The sequence below is a fragment of the Oryctolagus cuniculus genome, chromosome 18, assembly GCF_051225735.1.
Source record: "Oryctolagus cuniculus isolate XC-2025 breed Fujian yellow rabbit chromosome 18, ASM5122573v1, whole genome shotgun sequence".
Lineage (NCBI taxonomy): Eukaryota > Metazoa > Chordata > Mammalia > Lagomorpha > Leporidae > Oryctolagus > Oryctolagus cuniculus.
The window spans coordinates 12823735-12848899 of NC_142884.1; the positions used below are offsets into that span (position 1 = coordinate 12823735).

Below are 25165 nucleotides of genomic sequence, written 5' to 3' on the forward strand. Positions count from 1 at the left end.
GAGCTCCATCCGGGTCTCCCCCGTGGGTAACAGGAGTCTAGGCACTTGGGCCGTCTCCGCTGCTTTCCCAGGCGCATTAGCCGGGAGCTGGATCGGACGCAGAGCAGCTGGGATGGAACCGGCGCTCCGTCGTGGGGTGCTGGCATCGCAAGCAGCTCCCTCAGCCTGCCGCGCCCTGCCCCGGCCCCAGGCGCGTCCGCTTCCGGGACCTGCTCCTAGTGCACGTTTCAGGGTTCGAGCCTGGCGAGCAGGGTCGCTTATTCTGCGTCTGGGGATTCTTTTTTTTTTTTTTTTTTTTTTTTTATTTTTTAACAGGCAGAGTGGACAGTGAGAGAGAGAGAAAGAGAGAAAGGTCTTCCTTTGCCGTTGGTTCACCCTCCAATGGCCGCCACGGCTGGCGCACTGCGGCTGGCGCACCGCACTGATCCGATGGCAGGAGCCAGGAGCCAGGTGCTTTTCCTGGTCTCCCATGGGGTGCAGGGCCCAAGCACCTGGGCCATCCTCCACTGTACTCCCGGGCCACAGCAGAGAGCTGGCCTGGAAGAGGGGCAACTGGGACTAGAACCCGGTGTGCCGGCGCCGCTAGGCGGAGGATTAGCCTAGTGAGCCGTGGCGCCGGCCTGCGTCCGGGGATTCTCTCGCCGGCGGCCGGCACAGCCCTGTGTCCGGGGTTCCGACCCTGGGGATTCCAACACCGGAGCCCTGCACGCCGCCGCGTGGGCTGCTTTGTTCTGGCCTCGCTCAGCCCTCACTCCCTCCCCGGGGAATACATGACTTCCCCTCGGATGCTCCTCCTTGTCCTGGAAAAAAAATTGTCTTGGGAATTCTTGGAGACCCGGATGGGGGCCCTGATTCCAGAGGGGTCTTGCCCGTGCCTCTCCTAGGGGCAGGGGCAGCACACATTCCGAAGCTACTGCAAGTCACATCTGGCTGGTTGGCTCTGTCCCACGCCACTTCCGGATGGACAGCGGTGCTGAAGGGGCCGGGTTTGGCCTGGCAGTTGAGATGACGATTAGGACGCCCAGATCCCGCCGCGGAGCGCCCGGGAGGCAGCAGGCGACAGCTCAAGTCCCTGGGTCCCTGCCACCCACGGCGCAGACCCGGCTGAGCTCCCAGCTCTCGCCGCTGGCCTGGCCCAAGGATCTCTCTCCATCTGTCTGTCTTTGCCTCTCTCTGCCTTGCACATGAAGTTAGTAATAGTAATAGTAAAAAGTTTTAACGCTGTTAAATAAAAAGAGAAACTTAAGAAGCTAAGGCGGGGAGCCCTGCGGAAGGGAGGACCGGAAGGGGTGGGAGGAGGGGTGGGAGGAGGGAGGGCTGTGCTGTGCCTCTGGGCCTTTGCACATTCTGTTCCCAGAGCCTGAAACTCCCCAGCTTCCTGGAAATCTCTTAGTCATCCTTCAAGGCCAGACCGCAGCGCCCCTCATCTGTGAGGTGTCCCCAGGCCTCCATAGCCCTGTCCTCGATCTAGGGGGCAGGGGCCTCCCCCAGCCGCGGCTTCCCTCCTGCCCAGAGAGCCCACGTTGGAGTCCCGCTTGACCTTTGTTTCTCCTGCAGGCTCCCTGGGGGCACAGAGCAGTCCGTTCCTTCCAGTGCCGGGCGTCCAGCACCAGGCCGGTCCGCTCGGCCCCGGGGTGTCCAGCACCAGGCCGGTCCGCTCGGCCCCGGGGTGTCCAGCACCAGGCCTGTCTGCTCGGCCCCCGGGGTGTCCAGCACCAGGCCGGTCCGCTCGGCCCCCAGGGTGTCCAGCACCAGGCCGGTCTACTGGGCTCCCAGGGGCTGGGTGTTGACAGTGAGTGAAGACAAACATCGCCTCACTGTCGCTGTGGTCGTGTGATTCCCTCTGGCCAGCGACCTGTGAAGTGCTCAGGCCCGAGTGCCTGGCCCCTGCCCGCCACATGGGAGCCCTGGATGGAGCTCCTGGCTCCTGGCCCCAGCCTGGCTGTCGCGGGCCTGTGGGGGATGAACCAGCAGATGGAAGCTCGCTCTCTGGTGCTCTGCCTTTCAAATAAGCAAAAACAATCAAACAAACTGAAAAAGCAAATCGAAGTCCTTTACCTCTGCCATGAGGTCAGTCGTGCGTGGCCCAGAGGCGGCGGCTCTGTTAGCCTGGTGTCTGAGTGGCGAGCCCCGGCCAGCCTGTGGTGGACACGGGCAGCAAGGTGCGTGGCCAGGCCGCCCTGAGCACACCCTCCATCACTGGTAGGAAGGCTGACTTCCCGCCAAGGGAAAAGGAAGCTGCCCGGCTGTGAACCGAGGTGCGGGCCTCTGTCACCATGGCAACACCACCACCACCACCACCACCACCACCCCCAGCCTCAGCAGGAAGCTGGAGCCCGCTGGCCGACCCAGGCACTCGGATACGGGACCCAGGCATCTTATCCGAGAGGCCAGACACCTGCTCCGGATCCGGTCCCTAAACGGTGTTGGCGGGTTCATCCGTGTGTTCCGTTATTAAACTCCGCCAGTTTACACACAGGAGGGTGGCAGGAAGCTCACGGACAAATGGAATTCAGAGGTGAGGTGTGTTTTCCATGGATCTGCTCACACGTTTCATGTGTTGCAGCTCGCGATTCGAAGGCACCCTATAGTGAAAAGGTGACAGCTTCCAAGTTAAGGGCAGGCACTGTGGCACTGCCTGTGGCGTCTGCATCCCGTATGGGCGCTGGTTCGAGTCCCAGCTGCTCCACTTCCCATCCAGCTCCATGCTAATGGCCTGGGAAAGCAGTGGAAGGTGGCCCAAGTGCCTGGGGCCCTGCATCCGTGTGGGAGACCCAGAGGAAGCTCCTGGCTCCTGGCTCTGTGTAGCCCCAGCTGTTGCGGCCATCTGGGGAGTGAACCAGCGGATAGCAAATCTTTCCCCCTCTCTTTCTAACTCTGCCTTTCAAATATATTAATAATAAATCTCTCAAGTTAGATAAGGCTGGAACTGAAGCCGGCCACTCCCTGGTTTACGATCTGGGCCAAGTTACTGTTGGAGTTTGGTCTTTTCATCTCTAAGGTCTCCTGGCCTGCCTTTGCTTTGTCATACTTAATTAGCAAAACCCAATGCCAGTGTAAATCCTAGTGTTGACTCATTCACACCCACGCCCCTGCAGGGAAGGAGCCAAAACCACCCCGACTGGTCCTAGGGAGATCCCTGCCAGCCTTGTCAGGACGGCCCTTATTCTGCCGGAGAGCTGGGCTGCTGGGTTGAAACCGGCCTATGAGGAGCCAGCCACAACCCACGTCATGGGGCCCGCGTGTGCTGTGGCGGGTAGAGCTGCCAGCTGCGGCACCGCCATCCCACATGGGCGCAGGTTCGAGTCCCGGCTACTCCACTTTTTTTTTTTTTTTTTTTTTTTTGGAAGGCAGAGTGGACAGTGAGAGAGACAGACAGAGAGAAAGGTCTTCCTTTTTCCGTTGGTTCATCCCCCAATGGCCACTGCGGCCGATGCGCCGCGGCTGGTGCATCACGCTGATCCAAAGCCAGGAGCCAGGTGCTTCTCCTGGTCTCCCATGGGGTGCAGGGCCCAAGCACTTGGGCCATCCTCCACTGCACTCCCGGGCCACAGCAGAGAGCTGGCCTGGAAGAGGGGCAACCGGGACAGAATCCGGCGCCCTGACCGGGACTAGAACCCGGTGTGCCGGCGCCGCAGGCGGAGGATTAGCCTAGTGAGCCGCGGTGCCAGCCTGCTGCTCCACTTCTGATCCAGCTCCCTGCTATTGCGCCTGGGAAAGCAGCATTAGACGGCCCAAGTGCTTGGGCCCCTGCACCCGCGTAGGGGAACCGGATGGAGCTCCTGGCTCCTGGCCTCTGCCTGGCCCAGCCCAGGCCCCTGTGGCCACTGGGGAGTGAACTAGCGGATGAAAGCACTCTCCCTCCCCCCTCCCTTTCTCTCTGTAACTCTATCAAATAAATAACTAAATTAAAAATAAATAAATAAAATCTCCAGGCGCTGGCTCCTGACCCCGGCTTCCTACCAGTGCAGACCCTGGGAGGCAGCACCCACACCGAAGCCCTGGACCGAGTTCCTGGCTCCGGGTTTCAGCCCAGCCCAGTGGCGGCCATTGTAGGCACTTGGGAGTGCACCAGTCGACGGCAGCTCTCTCTCTCTTTCTGCCTCTCAGATAAATTAGGAACAAAAAGATAAGTCTGTTTTAGTGCAAAAATTAGTTTTGAAGGGGCCGGTGCCATGGTGAAGTAGGTTAATCCTCCGCCTGTGGTGCCAGCATCCCATATGGGTGCTGGTTCGAGTCCCGGCTGCTTCTCTTCCAACCCAGCTCTCTGCTGTGGCCTGGGAAAACAGTAGACGATGGCCCAAGTCCCTGGGCCTTGCACCCACGTGAGAGACCAGGAAGAAGCTCCGGGCTCCTGGCTTCAGATCAGCGCAGCTCCAGCCATTGCGGCCATGTGGGGAGTGAACAAGCGGAAGGAAGACCTCTCTCTCTGTCTCTCTCTCTCTCTGTCTGTAACTCTACTTCTCAAATAAATAAATAAATAATCTCTAAAAAAATAGTTTTGAAATGCATGCGTAGCGTTTTCATAATATGAGTTTTCCATGAACTTTTGGAAGACCCCCTCGTACGCAGTTATTTCAAAATACTTTGTAGCAAAAACCCCCACCTTTCCGTCTCCCATGAACTTGACGAAGTCGCCCGGCTGTGCCTAAAATATTGCATGGTGCCTGACCCACCATGGAAACGCCACGGCACTGGCCATCTTCAGGCTGAGGACTGCACACGGCCGTTGGTGGCAGTTCCACGTGTAAGGGGCAAAACTGGCAGGCGCCTGGGTACCTAGGCTGCGGTGCGTCCAGTGGGCGCTCACTCTGTGTGGAAACGAAATGTGCTGCCGGGGCCAGCATTGTGGCACAGCAGGTAAAGCCTTTTTTTAAAAAAAAAAAAATTTATTTGGGACAGAAGGAAAGACAGAAAGATAAATCTTTCTTCCACTGGTTCAATCCCTAAATGGCCGCAATGGCTGGGGCTGGGCCAGGTTGAAGCCAGGAGCCGGGAGTTTCATCGGGGTCTCCCATGTGGGTGCCTGGACCCAAGTACGTGGGCCGTCTTCCACTGCTTTCCCAGGCCACAGCAGAGAGCTGGATGGGCAGTGGAGCCGCCTGAGGGGGGCGCTGTGGAGCAGCGGCCGACTGCATGCATGCCAGGTGCCCGCGCTGGGGAGAGCCAGGTAGGCTGCACAGGGGAGGTTCCAGGCAGGGGCAGGTTTGTCAAAGCCACAGGACGCACCGTGCCGACGGGTGGCCCCGGCGTGCATGAGGACGCTGGGTGCTGCTGGGTCCTCGCAGGCTTGCGGACTGGAACGCACGGGGCACCTGGCGGGCTGCCCTTAGCAGGAGAGGTTGCACGTGTGTAGGGAGTTCCCTGTGTTTCCTGATAAACTTTGCTGTGAACTTCAAACTGCCCTAAATTTAGATTTTAAGGCTCAGGGTTTTGTTGTTGTTTAAGATTTAAGATTTTGAGCCACCACCTGCAGCACTGGCATCCCATTTGAGTCCTGGCTGCTCCACTTCCAATCCAGCTCCCCCCTGAGGGACCTGGGACAGCAGCAGCAGCAGATGGCCCACGTGCTTGGGACCCTGCACCCATGAGGGAGACCTGGACGGAGTTCCAGGCTCCTGGCTTCCGTCTGGCCCAATTCTGGCCACTGAGGCCATTTGGGGGGAGTAAACCAGTGCATGCAAGCTCTCTCTCTCTGCCTGTCACTTTTCAATCAAATAAATCTTTTAAAACACACCTCCCACAAGGCACCAAACGCAGAGGAAGGGAGAGTGCAGTGGAGACGCCCGGCGGACACCGCCCTCACCGAGCCGTGAACATGAACTTCGCCGGGGCTGGGGTTCGTCCGTGGGCAGCCCTGCCTCAGACGTCCGATCTGAGCCTTCGGAGGAAACATCAAACTCCGTAAAATGACCAGCCTGTCCGCTTCAAAAGGGCCTGGGCCATAAAACCAGAACAGAACAGCAGGGACTGAGTCAAAGCAAAGCGATGCTCGCTGGGTGTCTGAGCGGCAGTGGAGACGCCGGTGTAGACGCCCGCATCCCACATCAGAGCGGGGCTCCCAACTCAGCAATGCGCACCCTGGGAGGAGGCGGTGGCGGCGAGGCCCCTGCACCCGCGTGGGAGACCCACATGCAGTTCTGGGCGCCCGGCTTCAGCCTGGCCCAGCCCCTGCTGAGTGTGGGAGTTTGGGACATGGATCAGTGGATGGGAAATCTTGTGTCTCTCACATGTACAAATACAATTTTAAAAGAATACCATGCGTGCATGACGCGTGGAGGGGACAGCGTGGGAAACTGCAGGGGTCTGAAGTTTGCAGAGCAGTAGTGAGTTCGACTCCCGACTCGTGGTTTCATGGAGTTTGGCAGGAAAATGTCTTTGTGTGATGTGAACTGTGTCCACCCAAAGTTCCTAGGTTGAAGCCCTAACCCCCGACATTTCAGAATGTGACTGTAGTTGGAGAAGGAGGCTTTGAATCCTATTCATTTATCCCAAAGGCAGAGACACAGAGACAGAGTGAGATCTTCCATCTGCTGGTTCACCCCCCAAAGCCTGCAACAGCTGGGGCTGGGCCAGGAGCTTCATCCGGGTCTCCCACGTGGGTGCAGGGGCCCAAACACGTGGGCCATCTTCCACTGCTCTCCCAGGCTCATGAGCAGGGAGCTGGGTCAGAAGTGGAGCAGCCGGGACTGGAACCAGCGAACATGCGCAGTACCGGCGTCGCAGGCGGCAGCTTAACCACGGGCACACACCGGCCCCGGTTCTCCACTGGATAACCTCTCAGCTTCCTACAGAGGCTCCTTGCCCCCCAATCTGCCAGATGCAGTCAGGGTCACCGGGTTCTGAGCCTTTGGGGGCCCCGGGGGGGGGCGGGGGTGCATTCTCTCTTTGCCTGTAGCTCACGTGGGAGCCGGCGCTCCCACAAGCTCTCCAGCTCCCAAGGATGGGTTCTCGGTGCCTCCACTCCTGTGTCCCACCCCCGAACTCACGTGCTGCCGTGGCTGCAGCGTGGGGCTCGTCCCCACGTCCAGGGACTTCAGGAGGGAGCGGTGCCAACAGCGTGCACGCAACCTATCGGTTTTCGCTGGCGTCTGCTGTTTGCCGGCTGGAGTGAACCCGAGGGTGCCCAGGCCTCCCGTGGACAGCGACCTCTTCCTGTCTGCTGCTCTTTGCATCCTGACGATACTCCCACCCGCTCATGCCTTCTTTTATGTATCTGATAGCGGGGTGGGGGGGTGTCTGGGTCCTTCCGGGTCTCCCACGTGGGCGGCCGGGGCCCAGGACTTGAGCCGTCACCTGCTGCCTCCCAGTGCAGTAGCAGGGAGCTGCACAGGAACTGGCGCTCTGATATGGGATGTGGGTGTCCCCTGTGGTGGCTTTACCCGCTGCACCCCAACACTTGCCCCAGTGATGTCTTCTTATAGACCCACTGTCGGGGGCCGGTGTTGTGGCGCAGCGGGTAAGGCTGCTGCCTGGGACGCTGGCAGCCCATATGGGCGCTGGTTCGAGTCCCGGCTGCTCCACTTCCAGCCCCGCTCCCTGCCAGTGTGCCTGAGAAGGCAAAGGCAGGCGGCCCATGTGCTTGGGCCCCGGCATCCCCGTGGGAGGCCCAGAAGACGCTCCTGGCTTCCGTCTGGCCTGCCTCTGGCCATTGTGGCCATCTGGGGAGGGAACCAGCAGATGGAAGCTCTCTCTGTATGTCTCCCTCTCTGTAACTCTTTCAAATAAACCTTTAAAAAAAAAAAGACAAAGCCACCATTGCAGGCGAGAGATGCTGGGACTCCCTGCGCGTGAACCCTGGACCCCGTGCCTCCGCGGGCTTGTCGGCCCTCACCCTCACTGCACTGGCTCACGCCTCCGTCCCCCCACGGCCCGACCCGGGCGCGGGGACCGGCAGCCCACACTCGCCCGCCATCTCCTCCCTATGGGTGCTTGCCGGCTCCCACCGGGAACTTGAGCTACGGAGCTGCCACGCGCGGTTCCCGCTCCCGCCGACCTCGCTCCCAGCTCCTCTCTGCCTGGGGCTTCCTGGACCCGCGAGGGCGCCTCCGAGCCCCACGCGGGCAGAGCCAGGCCTGCTGTTCCGAGGCTCCGGGGAAACGGCCCAGAGGCCCCCGACACCATGTAGCTCTTCAGGGAGTGAGGGCCACGCGGGGGCCCATTTCCTTCCTGCCAGCCTGGCCCCCGCCGGCCACCGCGAACCCCCGCGTCTCTGTGTTGGCCGACACCGTCAGGCAGCTGCGGGCTGAGGCCGCGCCCGCTCCCGAGCTTGGCTGGACGCTGGCGGGGACGCAGTCCGTCTTTGAACCGGCGCTGCCCAGGGCTGGTCGACGGGCAGCCCCGCGGCAGAAGCACCAGGCTTCATCAGAGGCACACAGGACGCAGCTCTGCTGGCTACTCAGGGAAGACCTAGAGCCTCCGCCTGGCCCCTGGGGGCCCCGCTCCCCCACTGCTCTCCCCACTCCCCCTCCGGCTACTTCCCCAGGACCTCTGCACACACTGCTTCCTGCCTGAAACTTCGCGTGTCGCCCGCATCTCACCTGTGCGTTCCGACGTCTCCGGACGGCCCAGGGAAGCCCCGGACACCCCCTCCCCACACTAAGATCCCTTCACCAGGTGCCTGCACGTCTTCGTGGCTCTAACCACAGCGCCAGAAGCAGCACACCTAAGCTCCGGCACCAGCAAGGTTCAGGTTTATTCACGTCTGCCCCCTCCCCCCCGCTGGGCCGTGAGGGCGGCAGGGCTGGGGGCTCCCCCCACCTAGTGCCCATCTCCAAACGCAAGTGAATGAACGGAAAACAACCCGCGCACAACAGCAGAGCCCTGCCCGCCCAGCTGCAGCCCACTGCTGAGAAGGCAGGCCCGGGGGTCTCGGGACCCCGCATCACCACCCACGATCCCCCCCTTCTCCCTAGATCTCGGGCTCCAGACTTGGAGGGTGCCCAGGACCCAGGGGAGGGAGCGGGTGAGAAGCGGCAGCAGCAGCCCCTGGCAGAATCAGACCCGGCACCTCTGAGGTCTGGGAACCAGTGAGCACCAGGCCCGCGGTTATCTCCAAAGCGGTGCCACCTCCCACCCAGAGCACCGGGCTGCACCGGCCCCAAGCACTAGGTCTGGAGTGGGGAGGCTTCATTGGGGGCCCCAGGAGGGAAGGCGTGGGGGGTGCCCGGGGGGGGGGTGTCGGTAGGATGGGAAACCCCAGAGGAAGCAAAACCCACCCTAGGGTACAGTGTCAGGCTGAGGGGGTGGAGCTAAACCCAAGGGGGAGGAGCCACGAGGTGGCCAAGCAAGACCAGCGCCTGGAGATGGAAGCCCTAACAAGCCCGGGAGGGGGGGGGGTGTGAAATTCAGGAGGTGGGGCTGGCCCCCTAGGTGCAGCTGAGAAGGGGGGGTCACCCCGGCCCAGCCCCAGGCCCCCGGCGGGAAGGACATAAGCCCGGCCAGAACCCAACACATGGCTCTGCCCCAGCGGGCGGGTTAGCCACGAGGGCAACAGGAAGGCGGGGGTGGAGGCGACAGGGGACACGCGGGGGAAGGCCCACCCCCAGGTGGCAGAGTCCGGTGGGGGAGAAGGGCCGTGGCTAGGCCCGCGGCCCCGGATTTTGCTCGGGCTCAGCCCCCGGGACGCCGCGGATGTCTGGCAGCAGGCAGCAGCTGGCCACGATGTCCAGGCGCTCGGCCAGCGCGCACAGGTCCCCTCGCGCCAGGCGCACGCTGTGGGCCGCCGCCAGCCCCGCCGCCTGCGCGGCCGCCAGCCTGCTGGCCAGCGCGGCCACATCGCGGCCCGCGCGGCGGTACACGCCGCTCACGGCGGCCGCCACGTCGTGGTCCAGCCGGGCCTGGCTCTCCGCCAGCCGGAGCTGCAGCAGCGAGCGCGCCGGGGCGGCCGCCGGGGCCTCCTCCGCGCCCCACGCCTCGCCCGCCGCTCCGCGCTGCACCACGAGCGGAGGCAGGTCCCGGGGCGCGGCCGTGGGCTCCGGCTCCGGCTCCGAGTCGGTCTCCGCGGCCTCGCCCGCCACCCGCAGCCCCGTGGGGCGGCCGCGCGTCGGGCCCGCGGGCCCCAGGTACAGCTCCTCCTCCTCGGACGAGGACGCCGAGAGCTCCGAGTCCGTCTCGGCCGCCTCCCCCGGCACCACGGTCTGCGGCCTCCGCGGCTGCCTCCGCCGACGACCCTGCGACGCCATGCCGCGGAGCTGGGGGACAAGAGCAACCGAGGGGCGGCGTGAGGCGCGGGCCCGGGCCCCCCGCCCCGCGCCCACTCCAGCCCCCTGCGTGCTGACGCGGACCCCGGCCCTCAGCGTGCAGCGGGGGGAACCGAGACCCGGCCCCAGGGAGCCGTTTGCGCCCGAGCGGAGGCCACACCCAGACCCGGAAGCTCAGGCCTCAGCCCGGCGGGACCCTAGGGAGGCTGCGTTCGCGGTGGCCAGGGGCAGCGCGTCGCCGAAGGACTTACCAGACCCCCGGAGCTCCGAGGCCGCGGAATCCGCTCCCTGGCCGAAGCGCGGCGGCCCCGCCCCGGCAGGGAAAGGGCTGCGGGCTCAGCCAATAGGACGCGGGTTGGGCGGGCCTTGGCAGCCAAGTCACGTGGTGTTGCCCGGCTACAAACCAGGAAGCAAGTTGTCCGCAAACGAGCTTTGAAGCCTGGAGTGCGCGAGAGTCACGTGATCAGAGGTTCGCCCAATAGGTAAGCGCCTGCGCTGGCGCTTCCGGGTTGTGCAGCAAGCAGTCTGTAGCGGGCAAATAGGAGTTTAAAAAAAAAGCGTGTCACGTGTAAATACTGATTCTGCCAATGGGAATGCTCGAGGACCCGGAAGTAGGGAACAAACTGAGGTAAGGGCGGAAGACGTTGTCGCGTGTGCCCAATGAACGGAGTCGGCCCTCCCCGCCGTCGCCCAGGCTCACGCTGTGCGCGCGTGAGCCCGGGGCGGGAAGGCGGGGCTAGTCCAAAAGGCCAATGGAAGCGGAGGTAGGCGGGGTCGCGCCGAGGCGGGAGGCGGGGCCTGCCCAGCCTGGCCAATGGGAGTAGGAAGCGCTGGGCGGTCGTTTGGCGCATGGCGGATTCCGTGCTGTTCGAGTTCCTGCACACGGAGATGGTGGCGGAGCTGTGGGATCACGACCCCGACTCCGACCCCACCCCGGGGGTGAGCGCCGGGAGCTGGGGGGAGGGGGCGCGGCCGCCGCCGGGGTCCGAGCGCCGGCCCTGCTCTGGCTTCCGGGTGTGCGAGGCGGGACTCGGCGGCTTGCGGCCGGAGTGGAGGGCGTGGAGGCGTGGGCAGTGACCACCACCGCTCGTGCTGGGCGTGGGACCGTGACGTAACCCCTCTGCCTCGGTCTCCCCCTTTGTCACCCGGACCTCACAGCCATACCTGAGCGCCTGCTGGACGCTCAGACAAGCATCCTGTCCTGTGTGGACTCAGGACACACTCGCGACCAGCTGGCCAGAGGGGTCGGGGAGGGGGATGCAGAAAGCCTTTGCCATTTGCCAGGAGGAAAGGGGTCCCATGGGTCGGGGGAGAGAACCTTCTAGAAGGGAGGAAAGTGGGCTCAGCGCGCGGAGGTGGTCCTTGGGAGGAATAAGCGAGTCAGAAGTGGGCATCGCTGCAGCACCCAGTCCACAGCCCTCCACACTCGGGCGCCCTGCCCCCCCCCCCGGGGTCCTCACCGGGAGCAAGACAGACCTGCAGGGTGCCAGGCCCCGGGGAGCCCGCGGTGACCCGCTCGGAACTCCAGTCCCTCCTGGTGGGCTCAGGAGTGTGTGCATGGCCCCGGGCTTGGGGAGGGCGACGTGTGCCTCTGCTCCCCGTCCTTAATAGCTTCCGAACACCTGCCTCCCCCTCACCTCCCGTTTGCCCCCAGGCCTTCTTGGCTCCAAGTCCCTTCCCCACCGTGGAGTCTGGGTCCCCCCACCCCATCCACCCTCACAGCCGTCATCACACTCCGTACGGATCTGAACTGTGCCTGTGTGCGGCCCTTTGATGGACGCCTGTCTCCCTGGCCGGCCTGTGCCCCGCGGGGGCCGGCACCAGGCCTGGCACACAGTGTGGCCTCGCTAGGGACTTGCTGAAGCCGTGCAGGTGCTGGGGCCGCACACTGCTCATTCCGCAGCTGGGCGTGACGCTCCCGGCCTAGCAGATCTAGGGGCCCCGGCTTTGATGGGCAGAGCTCCTCCCTCCTCCCCCTCGGGTCGCAGGGTCAGGGACGGGGCCGGGCCTCCGTGAACTCTGGGCCGGGCCTCCGTGAACTCTGGCTGCATTTGCCGGCTGGGCCCCCACGCTGTCTGGAAAGATTTGATGGCTTCCTGTGGTCCAGCGGGTGGGTTACTCAGCCTGGCTCACCGCAGGGCTGCGGGAGGCCGTGCCCGGGGGGATTCTGATGCTGGACCCATACCCGGTCTAATGGACGTGGCTTGAGCGGCGGCGAGACCCCAGTGCCGTTCTCAGCACTCCCCCCGCTCTCAGGGCCTGGCTGGGCCCCCGGCTGCTCCGTGCTTGGTCTCTCCTGTTCCGGCTCCACTTCCTCTCTCCACCCCTTCTCCTTGGTCCAGCGTGTGCTCCTCTGAGCCAAGCGCAGGCCTGGCTTGTGGATACGGCACTGGTTTGGGTTGTAAAAGCAGACTGGCTCACTGCCCAGGTGCCTGCAAGGACTGGGTCAGAGCCAGGAGCCAGGGACTCGGGGCAGGTCTCTCATTGGTGAAGGAACCCACTTACGGGGCCATCGTGGCTGCCTCCTGGCGAGGCAGGCTGGGAACACAGTTGGCCAGGGTGAGCGAATCCAGCGCTGTCCCCTAACCAGACACAGGCCATTCCCGTCAATCAAGCCTCTGGACCCCAGCCCCCTCCTGACTCTGACAGATCCGCAAAACCGGCTTGTACCGGCTCTAGTGGCCACAGCCAGCGACCAGCCCCGGGAGGAGACTGGAGAGGGAAATGACACAGCAGGTGTACTGGAGCTGTTGTCTCCCTGCCCCTGCCCCTGCCCTGGACAGAGGCCCACCCTGACCCCCCACCCCCACCCCAGCAAAACCCCAGACACCAGAATCTCCCTCAGCCCCTGGCGCTGTGTCCTGCCCGCCCCCCATCTCACACCGCCATCCCAGCTGCCCAGCGGCAGGTGCAGCGCGCGCCAGACCCAGAGCGGGGGCGGCCCTGCCTTGCCCCTCTGTCTGAACCCCAGTTCCCAGAGCTCTGCGGGGCCGGGGTGGGGCCCGCTCCCCACTTCCCTTCCCTCCCTCCCACCCCGGTCTTTGCAGCCCAGGTGCCGAGCTGCAGCCGGTGCCAGGCACACCAGTGCAGTGAGCAGGGACAGTGAGGCAGCCGGGGCACAGGGCGCACACCCGGGAAGCGGTGCAGCCAGGACTCAAAGCCGGCACCGTCACGTTCCCAGAGGAAAAGCCCTCCCGGCCTCCCGTCAGGCCCTGCTCAGCCCCTGGGCGCCACCCGGCCTGGAGGGGCTGCCCAGCCTGCTCCCCACCCGGGGAGGGGGACACGCTGCACTGCCAGTTCTCGTGTGCTGCCCATGAGCAAGCAGCCCGGCAGGGCACCACGTGGCCAGCACCCAGCACACGTGGCAATGGCCTGAGGACTGGCTGCCCCTGGTGAACTCCCGAGTCAGGCCTAAGCTGCGTCGTAGGCCGGCCCCTGCCTTCACCACACCCTCGGCCGGGAACCCCCTCCCTGCCCTGCCCTGTCCTTTGGACCCCGGGCTCCCAGCCCCGCCAGGCTGTGGGTGGGCACCGTCTGGGCGCGGCAGTCGAGCTCCAGGGCCACCTGGGAAACAGCTGTGGGCCGCATGAAGGGGTCCTCGGGAGCCGGACAGAGTGGCAGGGTCGGTGCGCACCGACGCCGCCTGTGGGGGCAATCCTGGAGGCCGCTCAGGAGTGGCGGCTGCCGCGGGGCACATGACGGAGCCCTTCCTTTGTGGGTCTCCCACCGGCAGGGGCCTCCCCCCCACCATGAGCCAGGGGCCACGAAGGACCAGGGTGGGGCCAGCTCCAAGCCCGCCTGGCACTTGGCTTAATTCACCAACCCCTCCGCTCCTCATCGGGACCCCAGGAGAGAAACTGAGGCACAGCAGCCACTGCTCCCCGGGGGCTCTGTGTGTGGCTGTGAGGGGACGCCTGTGCAGGGACCTCCCTGCGCGTCATTTGTCACCAGAGCCTTCCCTGAGCCCTGCCGTGCGAGCAGAGACGTCCCACAGGAGGCTGCGGCCGCCCCAGTCCCGCACCGAGCTCTGACAGCCGTGCTGTGGCCACGTGTGGCTCCCGACAGCCCCGGGTCTGTGGGGCCTCTGGCAGGTTCTCCGAGCCCACCCGTGGGGTTGCTCAGCTCAAACAAGAGGGTCCGTGGTGCACCTGGCGCTCGGCCCTGGCTCCACCCAGGGGCCTGCGCCTGGCACCTGTCCCGGAAGCAGCTTCCATGGGCCAGGCCCGGGGCCCCAGCCTCACAGAGCCGGGGCCCTGAGTGGGCAGGGCTGGGCTCCACGACCCACGTCCCTGAGTGGGGCGGGGCTGAGTGCAAAGCGGGAAGCCGGGCCGCTGGGCCCCCGCAGGAGCAGACCAGGGCATCCTGTCGGGGCAGGGTCTCCACGGAGACCTCCCATCACTGCTGGGATGGCAGCTGCTGGAGCAGCCGGGGCCTGGGGGCAGGGCCGGGCAGGAGCTGGGGCCAGAGCCGCCTCCTCCAGGGCTCTGTGCCTTCTCCGCTGTCCCCCACCCCTTGCACCCCGGGTTCCTCTGAGAACGTGGCTCCCACGCCCCGGGCTGCCCTGCGCCCCTCCTGCCTCCAGGTCACCAGCTAGAGAGACCCCGCGCAGCTGTGTGCCTGGGCCCTGCCTCCTCCCGCCTTCCCCACACCGCTCGGCCACGGCTGCTCCCCACCAGTGACGCCGCCCTCCCCTGAGACCCCCAGTGGCCCAGCCTGGCCAGTGCTGTCCCCGCGTGAGCCCATCTCAGAAGAGGGCGTGTGGACTCAGGTGGCCATGGTACCTGACAGCTGTTACCAGGGAAGCCGCCCCTCCCCCAGTCCCTGGGGAGCCCACCAGTTCTGCAGGGGTGGGTGGGGGCGTGGCACTGACTCAGGCCCCGCCGGCATCCCCTCCCCTGCATGGCACCCTGGGGGCCCTGAGCTTCTCTCCCCTGCCCCTCTAGGGACAGAAGCCGAGCCTGTCCGTGCTGGAGGGCATGGGCTTCCGCGTGGGCCAGGCCCTGGGCGAGAGGTGAGAGCCGGGGACTCCTGGGCGTGCGGGGGCCAGGGAAGGTTGCGGCGCCCCCACCCTGAGCCCCTGCCCCGACCCAGGCTGCCCCAGGACGCGCTGGCGCTCAGGGAGGAGCTGGATGCGCTCAAGTTCCTGTGCAAAGACCTGTGGGTGGCCGTGTTCCAGAAGCAGGTGGACGGGCTGCGCACCAATCACCAGGTGGGCACCGCGGCCCGGGAGGGCGGGCTCCAGGAGTCCCCGCCGTGGCCACACAGGGATGCCCGGGGCCCCAGGACTATTCTCAGCCTCTCAGGAGGAGCCCCGAGCCGGGCCGGGCCTCTCCCACGGGCAGCAGCAGCCTGGGCGGGACGCTGCCTGTCCCCAGCTGCCCCAGGCTCCCGGAATCCCAGCCGCGCGGCCTCTCCCAGAGACCCGGGGGGCCACCAAGCCCCGTGCCGTCCACAGCTCCGAGGCTGGACCTGTGTGACCCTGGGTTCAGGGGAAGGGTCCTTGGGACCTCAGCCCCATGGGGGGGGGCGGGGCGCCGACGCCTGGCTGCCCTGCCACGGCCTCTCCTCCGTCCCCAGGGGACCTACGTGCTGCAGGACAACAGCTTTCCCCTCCTGCTGCCCATGGCCTCCGGCCTGCAGTATCAGGAGGAAGCAGCCAAGGTATGGGGGGGGCCCTGGGGAGGGGGGCCCGGGACCCAGGCCCCCTTTGCCACAGTGGTCTGTGTCCCCTGCCCCAGTTCCTGGCCTTCCCCTGTGGCCTCCTGCGTGGCAGCCTGCACACCCTGGGCTTCAGGAGCTCGGTCACCGCCTCCGTGGCAGCCCTGCCCGCCTGTGAGTCGGGGGAGGGGTCCCCCTCACCCCTGCAGCCGGCGAGCCCAGCCCCATGTCCCACAGGTGGGACTCGAGGCCCCGGGAGCTTTCGTCACCCAGCGGGAGAGAACTGCCCAGGCATCCCAGGGGCCCCAGCTGGACACGGTGCGGGGCCTCCAGGGGGCTCCCGGGGCAGCCGGGCCGGGAAACGCGGGGTGCCGGGCTGCAGGCCTCCTCCCCACCGCACCTGCCCTTCCCTCTTCCGGTTCCGCTGGCCACTCCCTGGGGCCAGGAGGGCAGGTCCTGAGCGCCACATGCCAGGGAAGGCCGGCGGCCTGGGCCCCTCCCCACGGCCTACATGCCTGGCCTCCATCCCTCTCATCACCCACACAGCCAGCCCTGGGGTGCAGGCCAGCCGGAGGGAGCGTCACTCCCTCTGACCCACTGATCAAACCGGGGCCGGGCCCAGGCCACCCAGGCCGTGGTCCAGGGCAGAGATGAGCATCTCCGGGCTGCTCGGGTGCCCGCTGCCGCCCCCCACAGCCCAGCCGCGCACTAACTAGTCCTTTTCTTCCAGGTAAGTTCCAGGTGATGATCCAGAAACCCTGAGGGGCCCGGCCCCGGGCTGCGGGCCAGTGCCGTGGCGCTGATGCGGGGGCCCCGGGCTGCGGGCCAGTGCCGTGGCGCTGATGCGGGGGCCCCGGGCTGCGGGCCAGTGCCGTGGTGCTGATGCGGGGGTCCCGGGCGCTCAGGAAGTGGGCATCGGAGGGAGGTGGGGGGTCCGTGAGGCAGGGTGGTCGCAGCCACCGTCGGTCATGCAGGGGGGGGGGGCAGGGCTGGTGGCCGGGTTGGGCGTCTCCCTCTGTGCCAGACTCAATAAAGGTTCTGTGTGTGGCATCCAGCTCGCGGTGGGAGTGGGGGCAAGCGGGGTGCCCGGGGCCCCCCACCCTCCTCAGCCCTTGGCCTCGGTCCCCCCCCCCCCGTGCGCCTGGCACAGGAGGGGGCCCTGACAGCCTCTCAGGCAACACTGCCGTGCCAGCAAGTCTGGGGCTGCCCTGGGCTTAGTGGGGGATGGGGCGGGGGGAGCAGGGCCGGGGCTCCCTGGCAGCAGGCTGTGGGTGGGCCTGGGGCTGGTTGGGTCCTGAGGATGGACGGTGGGGGGTGGAGCCAGATGCCCCAAACCCAACCCACCCCCAACACGCTGTCGCACTTCTTGAGCCTGGCAACCCCGAGTCTCACCCGGGACAAGAGTCCAGCTGTCTGTCCCCGGGCGGCTCCGGCCTCCGCCTTCCCCGCTCTGCCTCAGTGCCCGATGCAGGTAAGAGCCCCAGCCTCAGAGCCGCAACCCGAGGCTGGGGCAAAGCCCCCTGCTCGGAACACTGCCCCGCTAGACCCCATCCCGCTCCCGTCCGGCCCCCCTCAGCTGAGTGCACGTGCCTACCCCTGCCCAGCCCACTCCCCAAACTCCGGCTCCTGGTCAGTACCCGGCAGCCTCCCCGGGACGTGGGTGGGGTGGGTGGGGGTGCCCCCTGGACCCCAGATGTCTCCCAGGGAACGGCGCGTGCCGAGCTGGGGGCAGGGGACCCACAGACACACCTCATGCCCTGCACTGGACACGCGCCACAGCCCGGGTGCTGGGAGTGGGGGGAGGGCAGAGCCTTCCCCAAAGGACTGTACAGAGCCGTTCTGGGTGGGGTCCTTCCGGTCCTGTGACCCTGGCCCCCAGTGTGGCTCCCCTCTGGCCCCATCAGACCACCCCATCTCTCAGCACGCAGGGAGATGGGCCCCCGGAGAGCAGAGGGGCTTCTACGGTATCGTCAGGTCCCTCTTGTCCAGCCCTGCCCTGGCCCTCACCTGTCCAAAGATGTCCCCAAGGAGACATCCACAGGGTACCTGCCCAGGAGGCGGAGCCTGGGGAGCCCCTCCACCACCTGCGAGTGGGGGCAGGGCTTCCCGCCAGCCTGCCTGGGGAGCCCCTCCACCGCGGGCTGGGGCTGCCACCCCGCGAGGATTTGGAGCAGTGCCTGTAATTGGGTCAGTCCGTGCCCAGCACGTGTCAGCCGAGGGCCAGGCCCTGAGCCGGGGGGGACGCCCACCTGATTCGCCCTGCCAGCAGAGGCGGCCCCGGCCCACTCAGCAATGAGGAAGCCGAGGCCAGAGGGGTGAGGTCACCTCCAAGGTCGCACAGCTCGGCGGTGCAGGAACTGCCCGCCCTCGCCCCGCGGCAGGGGCGCCCAGGACCCCCGGGAGACCCGAGCGGCGGGGCGGCGCGGCGGGCCCTCTCCCGGGCCCTCGCCCCCGGATCCTCGACAGCAGCGCGCGCCGGGCCGGCTGCCCGGGGGGCGGGGGGGGGGCGCGAGGGCGGGGCCAAGGCGGGAGAACCGGTCGGGCGGGCAGCGCGGCGCGGGCGTCCCGTGGGACAGGGCGCTGGGGCCGCGAGGCCGCCGCCAGGTACGTTCTGGGGACCCCGGGCTGGGAGAGGGGGCGGGCAGGGCCCCCCGCCGGGCCGCCCGTCCTCACCGCGGCAGTGGCATCTTCCCCGCAGGTCTGGTTCCTTCGGAAGCCAGCCTCCGGGAGGAGGGGGGAGGCGCTGATTTCATTGGTCCCTGGGTACCCCCTCCATCCCACCCCCACCTCCCAGGTACACCTGGCTCTGGGCTGTGTCACCCCCTCCTCAGCTCCCCCGCCCCCCACTCCCAGCAGCGCCCGCCTGTTTCCCTGCCCACCCGCCCACCCAGCACTCACTCCCTGTTGTCCCAGCCCCAGGAGCTCCTGGACACCCAAACCCATGGCCCCCAGTGAGCCCCCGGCCGCTCAGCAGCACCCCCCCGCCGCCATCCCTCCCCATCGCGGCCTCTCACTTTGAGGAGCACCTCCGTCCCCCCAGATGACCCGGGGAACCCACCTCGGTCAAGGGGGTGGCCCTGAGCTCTGGTCCCCCTCCCGCGCCAGGAGCAGGCCCCCGGCCCCGCCTGCCATGCACACCAACTGTAGCGTCCACTTCGTCAAGGGCGCCGGGACCGGAGCCACCGCTGAGCGCTACTTCTTGGATCCCGAGCTAGGGCGCCAGAGAGGTAAAGGGGGGCTGAGGGGGCAGTGCCAAGCAGCTGGCAGACACAGTCCCGTGGCCCTGGGGAGAGCCTGGGGCAGCCCCATGGGGGCTCCTGCAGAGTGGGGTCCTGGCCAGAGGGGGTGGGAGGGTCCTGACCACAGCATAGGAAGAATTCCCCTCCCCATCTCCAGGCCTGGAGCCCCCTCCAGGGTGGGGAGCAGCCTGGCGGGAGAGGGCGCCCCCTCCCACTGTGCCTGAGTCAGGCTGGGGGGGTCGGCCCCCACGCTAGCTGCAGGTGCACTACAGTGGGGGAGGGGCCCTCACCTCACCTCACAGCCAGTTCAGTGAGGGCTGGCGTGGGTCCCCAGCTACCGGGGTCCACACCTTCCTGCTGGACTGTCTCTCCCCAGTTCCTGCTGTCCCCTCTCTGCGCTGCTACCCATGGTTCCCTGTACCCCTACTGAGTGGGGACCCTCAGGGGCCCAAGGAACTGGGGGCGGCAGGGACGCCCACTTTCCCGCAATGCAGGAGCCTTGGGCCTGGCCCTCCTCTCTCTGGCCCCACCCCCGCCGTCTCTCTGATTTCCCAGAATGCTCCAGGGAAGACCCCTCTGGTCGGTGCCGCTGCCCCCAGGGGACCCAGGCCCAGTCACCGCCACTTCCTTCCTTCCAGGATGCTGCCACCAGCGGCGCCAGGACCCAGCGGCCTCCCGAGCCCGTGGGCCCTGTCGGCCACCCCCCCAGCCACACTGGCGGCTGGCCTGCCAAAGCCCCCAGAGCGGCGGCAGCAGTGGCCGGCGCCGGGGCCCCCAGTCCCCCATCCTGCAGCAGCGGCGGCAGCCCCAGCCTCCACCTCCCAGCCCCTCGCGCCCACGGCACTGCCCGGTTCACAGGGCCCAGAAGGGGCCACCTGCGACCACCGCTGCCCCCGTGGGACCAGCCACCGCCCCCCAGCAGCCCCCCGCACCCACCGCGGCCCCCGCCATGGCCAGCAGCGGCCCAGCCCTCCCCTCGGCAGCCGGGGTCCTCCTGGAGCCCAGCGAGCCCACGGACGCCCGGCCGCTGCCGGCCCCGGCAGCCTGCGGCTCCTTCACCTACAGCTCCGGTGCTCACCCAGGCTCCCCCCGCCTCTGCCGGCGCTGCAGCCGCCGCGCTCGCTGCCCAGGCCTCGTGCTCCCTGGCCGGCGCTCTCCGGCCCCCTGTCCGGGAGGGATGCGCATCCCTGCCGCCCTGGGCCTGGGGGCTGCCTCTGCCTCACCCGCTGGGGTCCAGGGCTGCCCGGTGCCGCTGCCCCAGGCTGGGTGGCCCTCGGCCGCTGCTGGCCCGGCAGCCGTGGAGGACGTGGGGCGGGGGCCAGGCCAGGCGTGCAGCTGCAGCAGTGGTTTTCCGACTGGGTACCGAGCGCCTGCCTCGGGGCCAGGCTCTGCTCTGGGGGCGCAGCGGGGAGCGGGGCAGACAGGGCGCAGGTGCAGGGAAGAAGGGGCTCAGTGACAGGAGCCCAGTGGGGGAGGCGGAGGGGGGGGCGAGGCGAGGGCCGCAGATCCCATCACAGGGGTGCAGGCGCAAGGCTCCCAGGAGTTTGTCCCGGGGACGGCTCGGAGGCGTGGGCCACAGGTGGGCCGTGCGGTGGCCACGGTGGGGACACACAGCACGGTCCAGGCCTGGTCTGACTGTGGAGCAAAGCTGGACAGGGACTTGGTCACTGGATCCTTGGAGCCAGGGTGCCCAATTCACAGCCAGGGCAACAGAGCCCCGCCCCACCCCCAGCCATCAGACTAGGAGCCGCCTCAGCTGCCTTGTCCCGAGTCCTCGCCTGCCCGCCTGGCCCTGCCCCCAGTCCCGGCTGCTTTCCTGCCCCCCCCCCCCGGGTCTCTGGATGTGGGTGCTAGCCACCACTGAGTCCTCTCTCTGGCTCCTCAAGCCCGGGTCCGAGAAGTGGCGCTTGGTGGTGGGGGCAGGGCTGCCCTGGTGTGCTTGTGCATGGCTCCCCGGGGACCCTCAGGGCGGAACCCGGGTCCTCAGTGGCCATTGAGACGCAGGCATCGACTGAGGGAGGGCCCGGCCGGCTCCCAGAGGAGACTGAGCCGCTCAGGGGGCAGCAGAGCAAGGTGGTGGGGCCAGGACTGGAACGCGGGGAGGGGGCAGGGACTTGGGGCCGTGGAGGGGGAGAGAGGAGAGAGCCCAGCGGAGCTTTCCTGGGCGAGGGAAGGCCAGGACCACCTCCCAGACTCAGCCTGCCGGCTCCAGGGGCGGGTCCTCCCGTGGGGCCCCAAGGGACGCACGCGTGGCCTTGGAGATGGAAGCTGCCTGCGGCCGCTGCCCCCTCTGTGGCCTGCGCCACCCGTGGGCGCAAGCGAGGCAGGGATGCTGGTGCTGGTGGGCGGGCGGGCAGGGGGGCGGTGCCCAGCCAGCCCGCTGACTCGGTTTCCCTGCCCCAGACATCCTGACGGAAGATGACGTCTACTGCAGCTGCCTGGCCAAGACGCTGTGCCACGTGCCCGTGCCCGTGACCGTGGGCTTCTACGCGCCCTTCGGCTGCCGCCTGCACATGATGCTGGACAAGATCACCAGTGAGGCTCTGCGTGGGGGGTGGGGGATGAGAGGCGGAGCCCCGGTCCCTCCCCAGCCACACCCCCTGCCCAGGTCCTCCCTGGTCTCACCCCCTCCTCGCCCTCCCGCTGAGTCCACCCCAAAGAATCTTACAGAAGACCACAGCTGGTCCTGCCCCTCCCCTGCACCCTGACACCGCAAGGCAGCGGACATGCCCACCGCAGACAGGGGCCCATGCCTGGCCAGGCCCCGCAGGCGGCGGCTTTGACCTGGTTCAAGCTGCGCAGGGCTCAGTGCTCAGCGGGGCTGGGCGTGACCCCTCCCTTGGGTCCCCAGGCCTGGTGCAGGCTGTTACCTTGGTGAGCCGCTCGCTCTCCAGCCTGGGTTCTGGCCCTGTGTTGTCAGAGGAACCAGCAAGGGCCCTGGGAGGAGACAGGTCTGGGGGCCGAGCCTGGGGACGCGCCCTGCTCCCATTCCCTGCCCCAGGGCGGCTCCAGATCCACACTGCAGGCCTCCTCCACCCCTGCACGGAGCCCAGGGGACCCGGCCCTGCTGGGGCACTGTCCATCCTGGTCCTGCACGCGCTGGCGTCCCAGACTAGGCAGAGCAGCCGGCCCCCGGCTCAGCCTGGCACCCGGGAGGGCTCCCTGGAGGAGGAGTGGCAAGCCAGGCTGGGTCTCCGCGGCCTTGTATTTCACACCCTCAGCATCTCTCCTTCACTGCCCCAGAGTCCCTCCGGACCTCAGACCCGCCTCTAGCCCCTTGCCCGGCTCTGGCTCTCGTCCTCCCACCAGGGCCCACCCCGGACCGCTTCCGGTTAAAAGCCAGCCCCAGCTCCTCCAGGCCGCACCCTATGCACCTGCGCCCTGCTAATTTTTAGGGCTCACCGGAAGTCCCGGCCCACTGCTCACCGCCCCCCCCCCCGCGCCGCAGAGCTCCCCGCCACTCAGGCCCCGCCCACTCAGGCCCCGCCCCCACTCTCGCCCTCCCCGCAGTGCTGATGCAGCAGGAGGCGGCGCAGCGCGAGGCCGAGGAGCTGCAGCGCGTGCGGTGGCGGCCGCGGGCCGTGGGCGGCTGGGGCTTCCCGCGGCTGCTGTGGTACCTGGTGTTCCTGCAGCCCGTGATCACCGAGCTGCACCTGCGGCGCAAGAACGTGCAGTTCCTCTTCATCCGCTTCAGCGCCTGGCAGTACGCGGGCACCGACAAGCTCTGGGCCGGCCTGGTGACCACGCTGTGCGAGGGCATCCGGCGCCACTACGGCGCGCTGCCCTTCAGCCTGTACTCGGTGCTGGGCAACAAGCCGGCCACGACGCCGGGCCTCTGCCAGCGCGAGTGGCACTGCCGGCGCCGCGTGTGCCTGGCGCTGCTGGCGCTGCTGGCCGCGCTCGGCCTGGGCGTGGGGCTGCTCTACCTGTCGCTGGGCGGCCAGGGCGCGGCGGGCGGCAGCGTGCTCAAGGTGTTCGGCGGCGCGGCCACCACGCTGTCGGGCTCGGGGCTGCTCATGGCCGTGTACTCGGTGGGCAAGCACCTGTTCGTGAGCCAGCGCAAGAAGATCGAGCGGCTGGTGTCTCGCGAGAAGTTCGGCAGCCAGCTGGGCTTCATGTGCGAGGTGAAGAAGGAGGTGGAGCTGCTCACCGACTTCCTGTGCTTCCTGGAGATCTACCAGCGGCGCCGCCTGCGCGTGGTGCTCGAAGTCACCGGGCTGGACACGTGCTACCCGGAGCGCGTGGTGGGCGTGCTCAACGCCATCAACACGCTGCTGTCGGACAGCCACGCGCCCTTCATCTTCATCCTGGTCGTGGACCCCAGCATCCTGGCCGCGTGCCTCGAGAGCGCGGGCAACATGAAGGGCACGGCCGACAACGGCTACCTCTTCCTCAACCGCACCGTCACGCTGCCCTTCTCGGTGCCCATCATGGGCCGCCGCACCAAGCTGCAGTTCCTGCACGACGCGGTGCAGAGCCGCGACGACCTGCTCTACCGCGAGATCACGCGCAAGCTGCGGCGCCCGGGCGGCGGCGGCGGCGGCGGCGGCGGGGGCGAGGGCGCGCAGCTGCTGGCCGTGGAGACGCAGGCCGGGGCGGAGCGCACGCAGGGCCGCATCGACGCCGAGGCGGCGCGCCGCATCCAGGAGGCGCTCTTCTGCCTGCACGACGAGCGGGACTGCCTGTACGAGTACGTGCCGGACAACGTGGTGTACATGCGGCGCATCGTCAACACCGTGCCCATCACCGTGCGCCTGCTGCAGCAGCAGCAGCAGGCCGCGTCCGGCGGCCCCACGCCGCGCCAGGCCGTCGCCTGGGTCGTGCTGGCCAACCAGTGGCCCTGCCGCCTCAGCTGGGTGCTGCAGTGCCTGGAGGACCGGCAGCAGGCGGGCGGCGCGCCCGAGGGCCGCGCGCGCCTCTGGGACGTGTTCCGCGACAACAGCCGCGAGCTGCACACCATGACCAAGGCGCTGCAGAACGTGCTGGACCTGGACGGCGACCCCGAGCTCTTCGAGCGCTTCCTGGGCGCCGACTTCCCCTTCACCGTGGCCGAGGCGCAGTGCCTGCTGCGCTGCACGGTCAACCTGGACCACTCCATCCGCCGCCGCATGGGCCAAATCCGGGCCGTCAGCGCGCTCAAGCCGGCCAGCCCGCCCAAGTCCCCGGCGCGCGAGCCTCCCCACCGGACCCACAGCGCGGCGGCGGCCGCGGGAAGCCCCAACGAAGCCCACCGCGCCCGGGACGGGGCGCCCGGGGGCAAGCCGAGGCCGGCGGTGGCCTGAGCGCCCTTGGCTCCGGGGAGAAATCCGGCCCAGGCGGGCCGGGAAGGGGGTGCTCGCCGGCGGCAGGGCCTCCTGGGGACGCAGTGGCCGGGGGAGGCCCAGGGTGGCCGCATCCTCCAGGTGCGTCTCTGAGCCAGAGCAGCCTCAGGCAGGGGCCTGCAGGCGCTGGGCGTGTTCCCCGGGCACATGAGCCGGTTCCGAAGAGCCAGTTAGGACGGCAGGGTTCAAGTGCAATAAACGAGGGTGTGGAAAGGGCCTGGTCGCTCGTTGCATCCTGGACTCCCTGGCTGGGAGAGCTGGGGACCAGGCCTGCCTTGTTCTGCCAAGGCCACTTCCGCGTCAGGGCGCCAGGCCTCTCCGGGCCGTGCCCTGGCAGCCAAGCAGGTTGCGGGGGCGGTGGGGAGGAAAAGCAGAGGAAGGGCGGGCGGGCCGCGTGACTCAGGCATCCGGGAGCACCTAGGCCTCAGGGGTCCCCGTCCTGTCCCCACCCCCGAGCCTGCCCCTGCGAGGGCAGGGTAGGAACTGGCATTTCCAAGGGTGGTGGCCCCGGTGACCTCACAGCCTCTCCACCCTCAGCATAATGGGTTCAAGAGGCCTGGCTGGGCTGGCTGGCCTTGCCTCCTCCTAAGTAACTGTTCCGGGGGCTGCCTTCCCCGCCACTGCAGGCCCACCCAAAGGCCTCACTGGGTGCCCACACTGAAGCCACACTTTCAGCTCTGACGCGGGCCGGGAGGCCACAGCGCGGGAGCTGAGCGCAGGGAGCCGAGGCAGGGGCATCGCTCCT

At 67.5% G+C, this 25165-nt stretch overlaps 3 protein-coding genes across 12 annotated transcripts; 2 read left to right on the forward strand and 1 right to left on the reverse strand.

Moving 5' to 3' along the window:
- Positions 1 to 8671: 8671 nt before the first annotated feature.
- Positions 8672 to 10609, reverse strand: BLOC1S3 (biogenesis of lysosomal organelles complex 1 subunit 3). The gene is made up of 2 exons (XM_017339749.4): positions 10454 to 10609; positions 8672 to 10193 (listed from the first exon to the last, which is right to left on the reverse strand). Exon 2 carries the CDS (start codon positions 10182 to 10184, stop codon positions 9582 to 9584), a length of 603 nt encoding a protein of 200 aa, XP_017195238.2. The 5' UTR covers positions 10185 to 10193; positions 10454 to 10609; the 3' UTR covers positions 8672 to 9581.
- A 376-nt stretch (positions 10610 to 10985) lies between these two features.
- On the forward strand, positions 10986 to 16910 carry TRAPPC6A (trafficking protein particle complex subunit 6A). The gene is made up of 6 exons (XM_051828469.3): positions 10986 to 11141; positions 15146 to 15213; positions 15294 to 15411; positions 15780 to 15863; positions 15941 to 16034; positions 16591 to 16910. Exons 1-6 carry the CDS (start codon positions 11052 to 11054, stop codon positions 16620 to 16622), a joined length of 486 nt encoding a protein of 161 aa, XP_051684429.2. The 5' UTR covers positions 10986 to 11051; the 3' UTR covers positions 16623 to 16910.
- On the forward strand, positions 16042 to 24519 carry NKPD1 (NTPase KAP family P-loop domain containing 1). 10 transcript variants are annotated; one of them, XM_089320076.1, is made up of 6 exons: positions 16042 to 16590; positions 17232 to 18464; positions 18966 to 19087; positions 19738 to 20169; positions 21503 to 21634; positions 22610 to 24519. In XM_089320076.1, the coding sequence occupies exons 3-6, from the start codon at positions 18991 to 18993 to the stop codon at positions 24379 to 24381; spliced, it is 2433 nt and encodes an 810-aa protein (XP_089176202.1). In that variant the 5' UTR covers positions 16042 to 16590; positions 17232 to 18464; positions 18966 to 18990; the 3' UTR covers positions 24382 to 24519. The 10 variants fall into 10 exon arrangements, with proteins under 10 accessions (XP_089176202.1, XP_069918217.2, XP_089176204.1 ...); XM_070062116.2 differs by having other exon boundaries at positions 17232 to 17331; XM_089320078.1 differs by having other exon boundaries at positions 17232 to 17331; positions 19024 to 19087.
- Positions 24520 to 25165: the final 646 nt, after the last annotated feature.

Excerpts from the sequence above, each read along its gene's own strand:
- BLOC1S3 (XM_017339749.4), bottom strand. The coding sequence starts at position 10,184 with ATGGCGTCGCAGGGTCGTCGGCGGAGGCAGCCGCGGAGGCCGCAGACC.
- TRAPPC6A (XM_051828469.3), top strand. The coding sequence starts at position 11,052 with ATGGCGGATTCCGTGCTGTTCGAGTTCCTGCACACGGAGATGGTGGCG. Across the intron at positions 11,142-15,145 it reads ACTCCGACCCCACCCCGGGG|GGACAGAAGCCGAGCCTGTC; the intron begins GTGAGCGCCGGG and ends CTGCCCCTCTAG. Across the intron at positions 15,412-15,779 it reads GGCTGCGCACCAATCACCAG|GGGACCTACGTGCTGCAGGA; the intron begins GTGGGCACCGCG and ends CTCCGTCCCCAG.
- NKPD1 (XM_089320075.1), top strand. The coding sequence starts at position 17,161 with ATGGACGGTGGGGGGTGGAGCCAGATGCCCCAAACCCAACCCACCCCC. Across the intron at positions 17,332-19,023 it reads TGCCTCAGTGCCCGATGCAG|GGCGCCGGGACCGGAGCCAC; the intron begins GTAAGAGCCCCA and ends CACTTCGTCAAG. Across the intron at positions 20,170-21,502 it reads CTCCTTCACCTACAGCTCCG|ACATCCTGACGGAAGATGAC; the intron begins GTGCTCACCCAG and ends TCCCTGCCCCAG.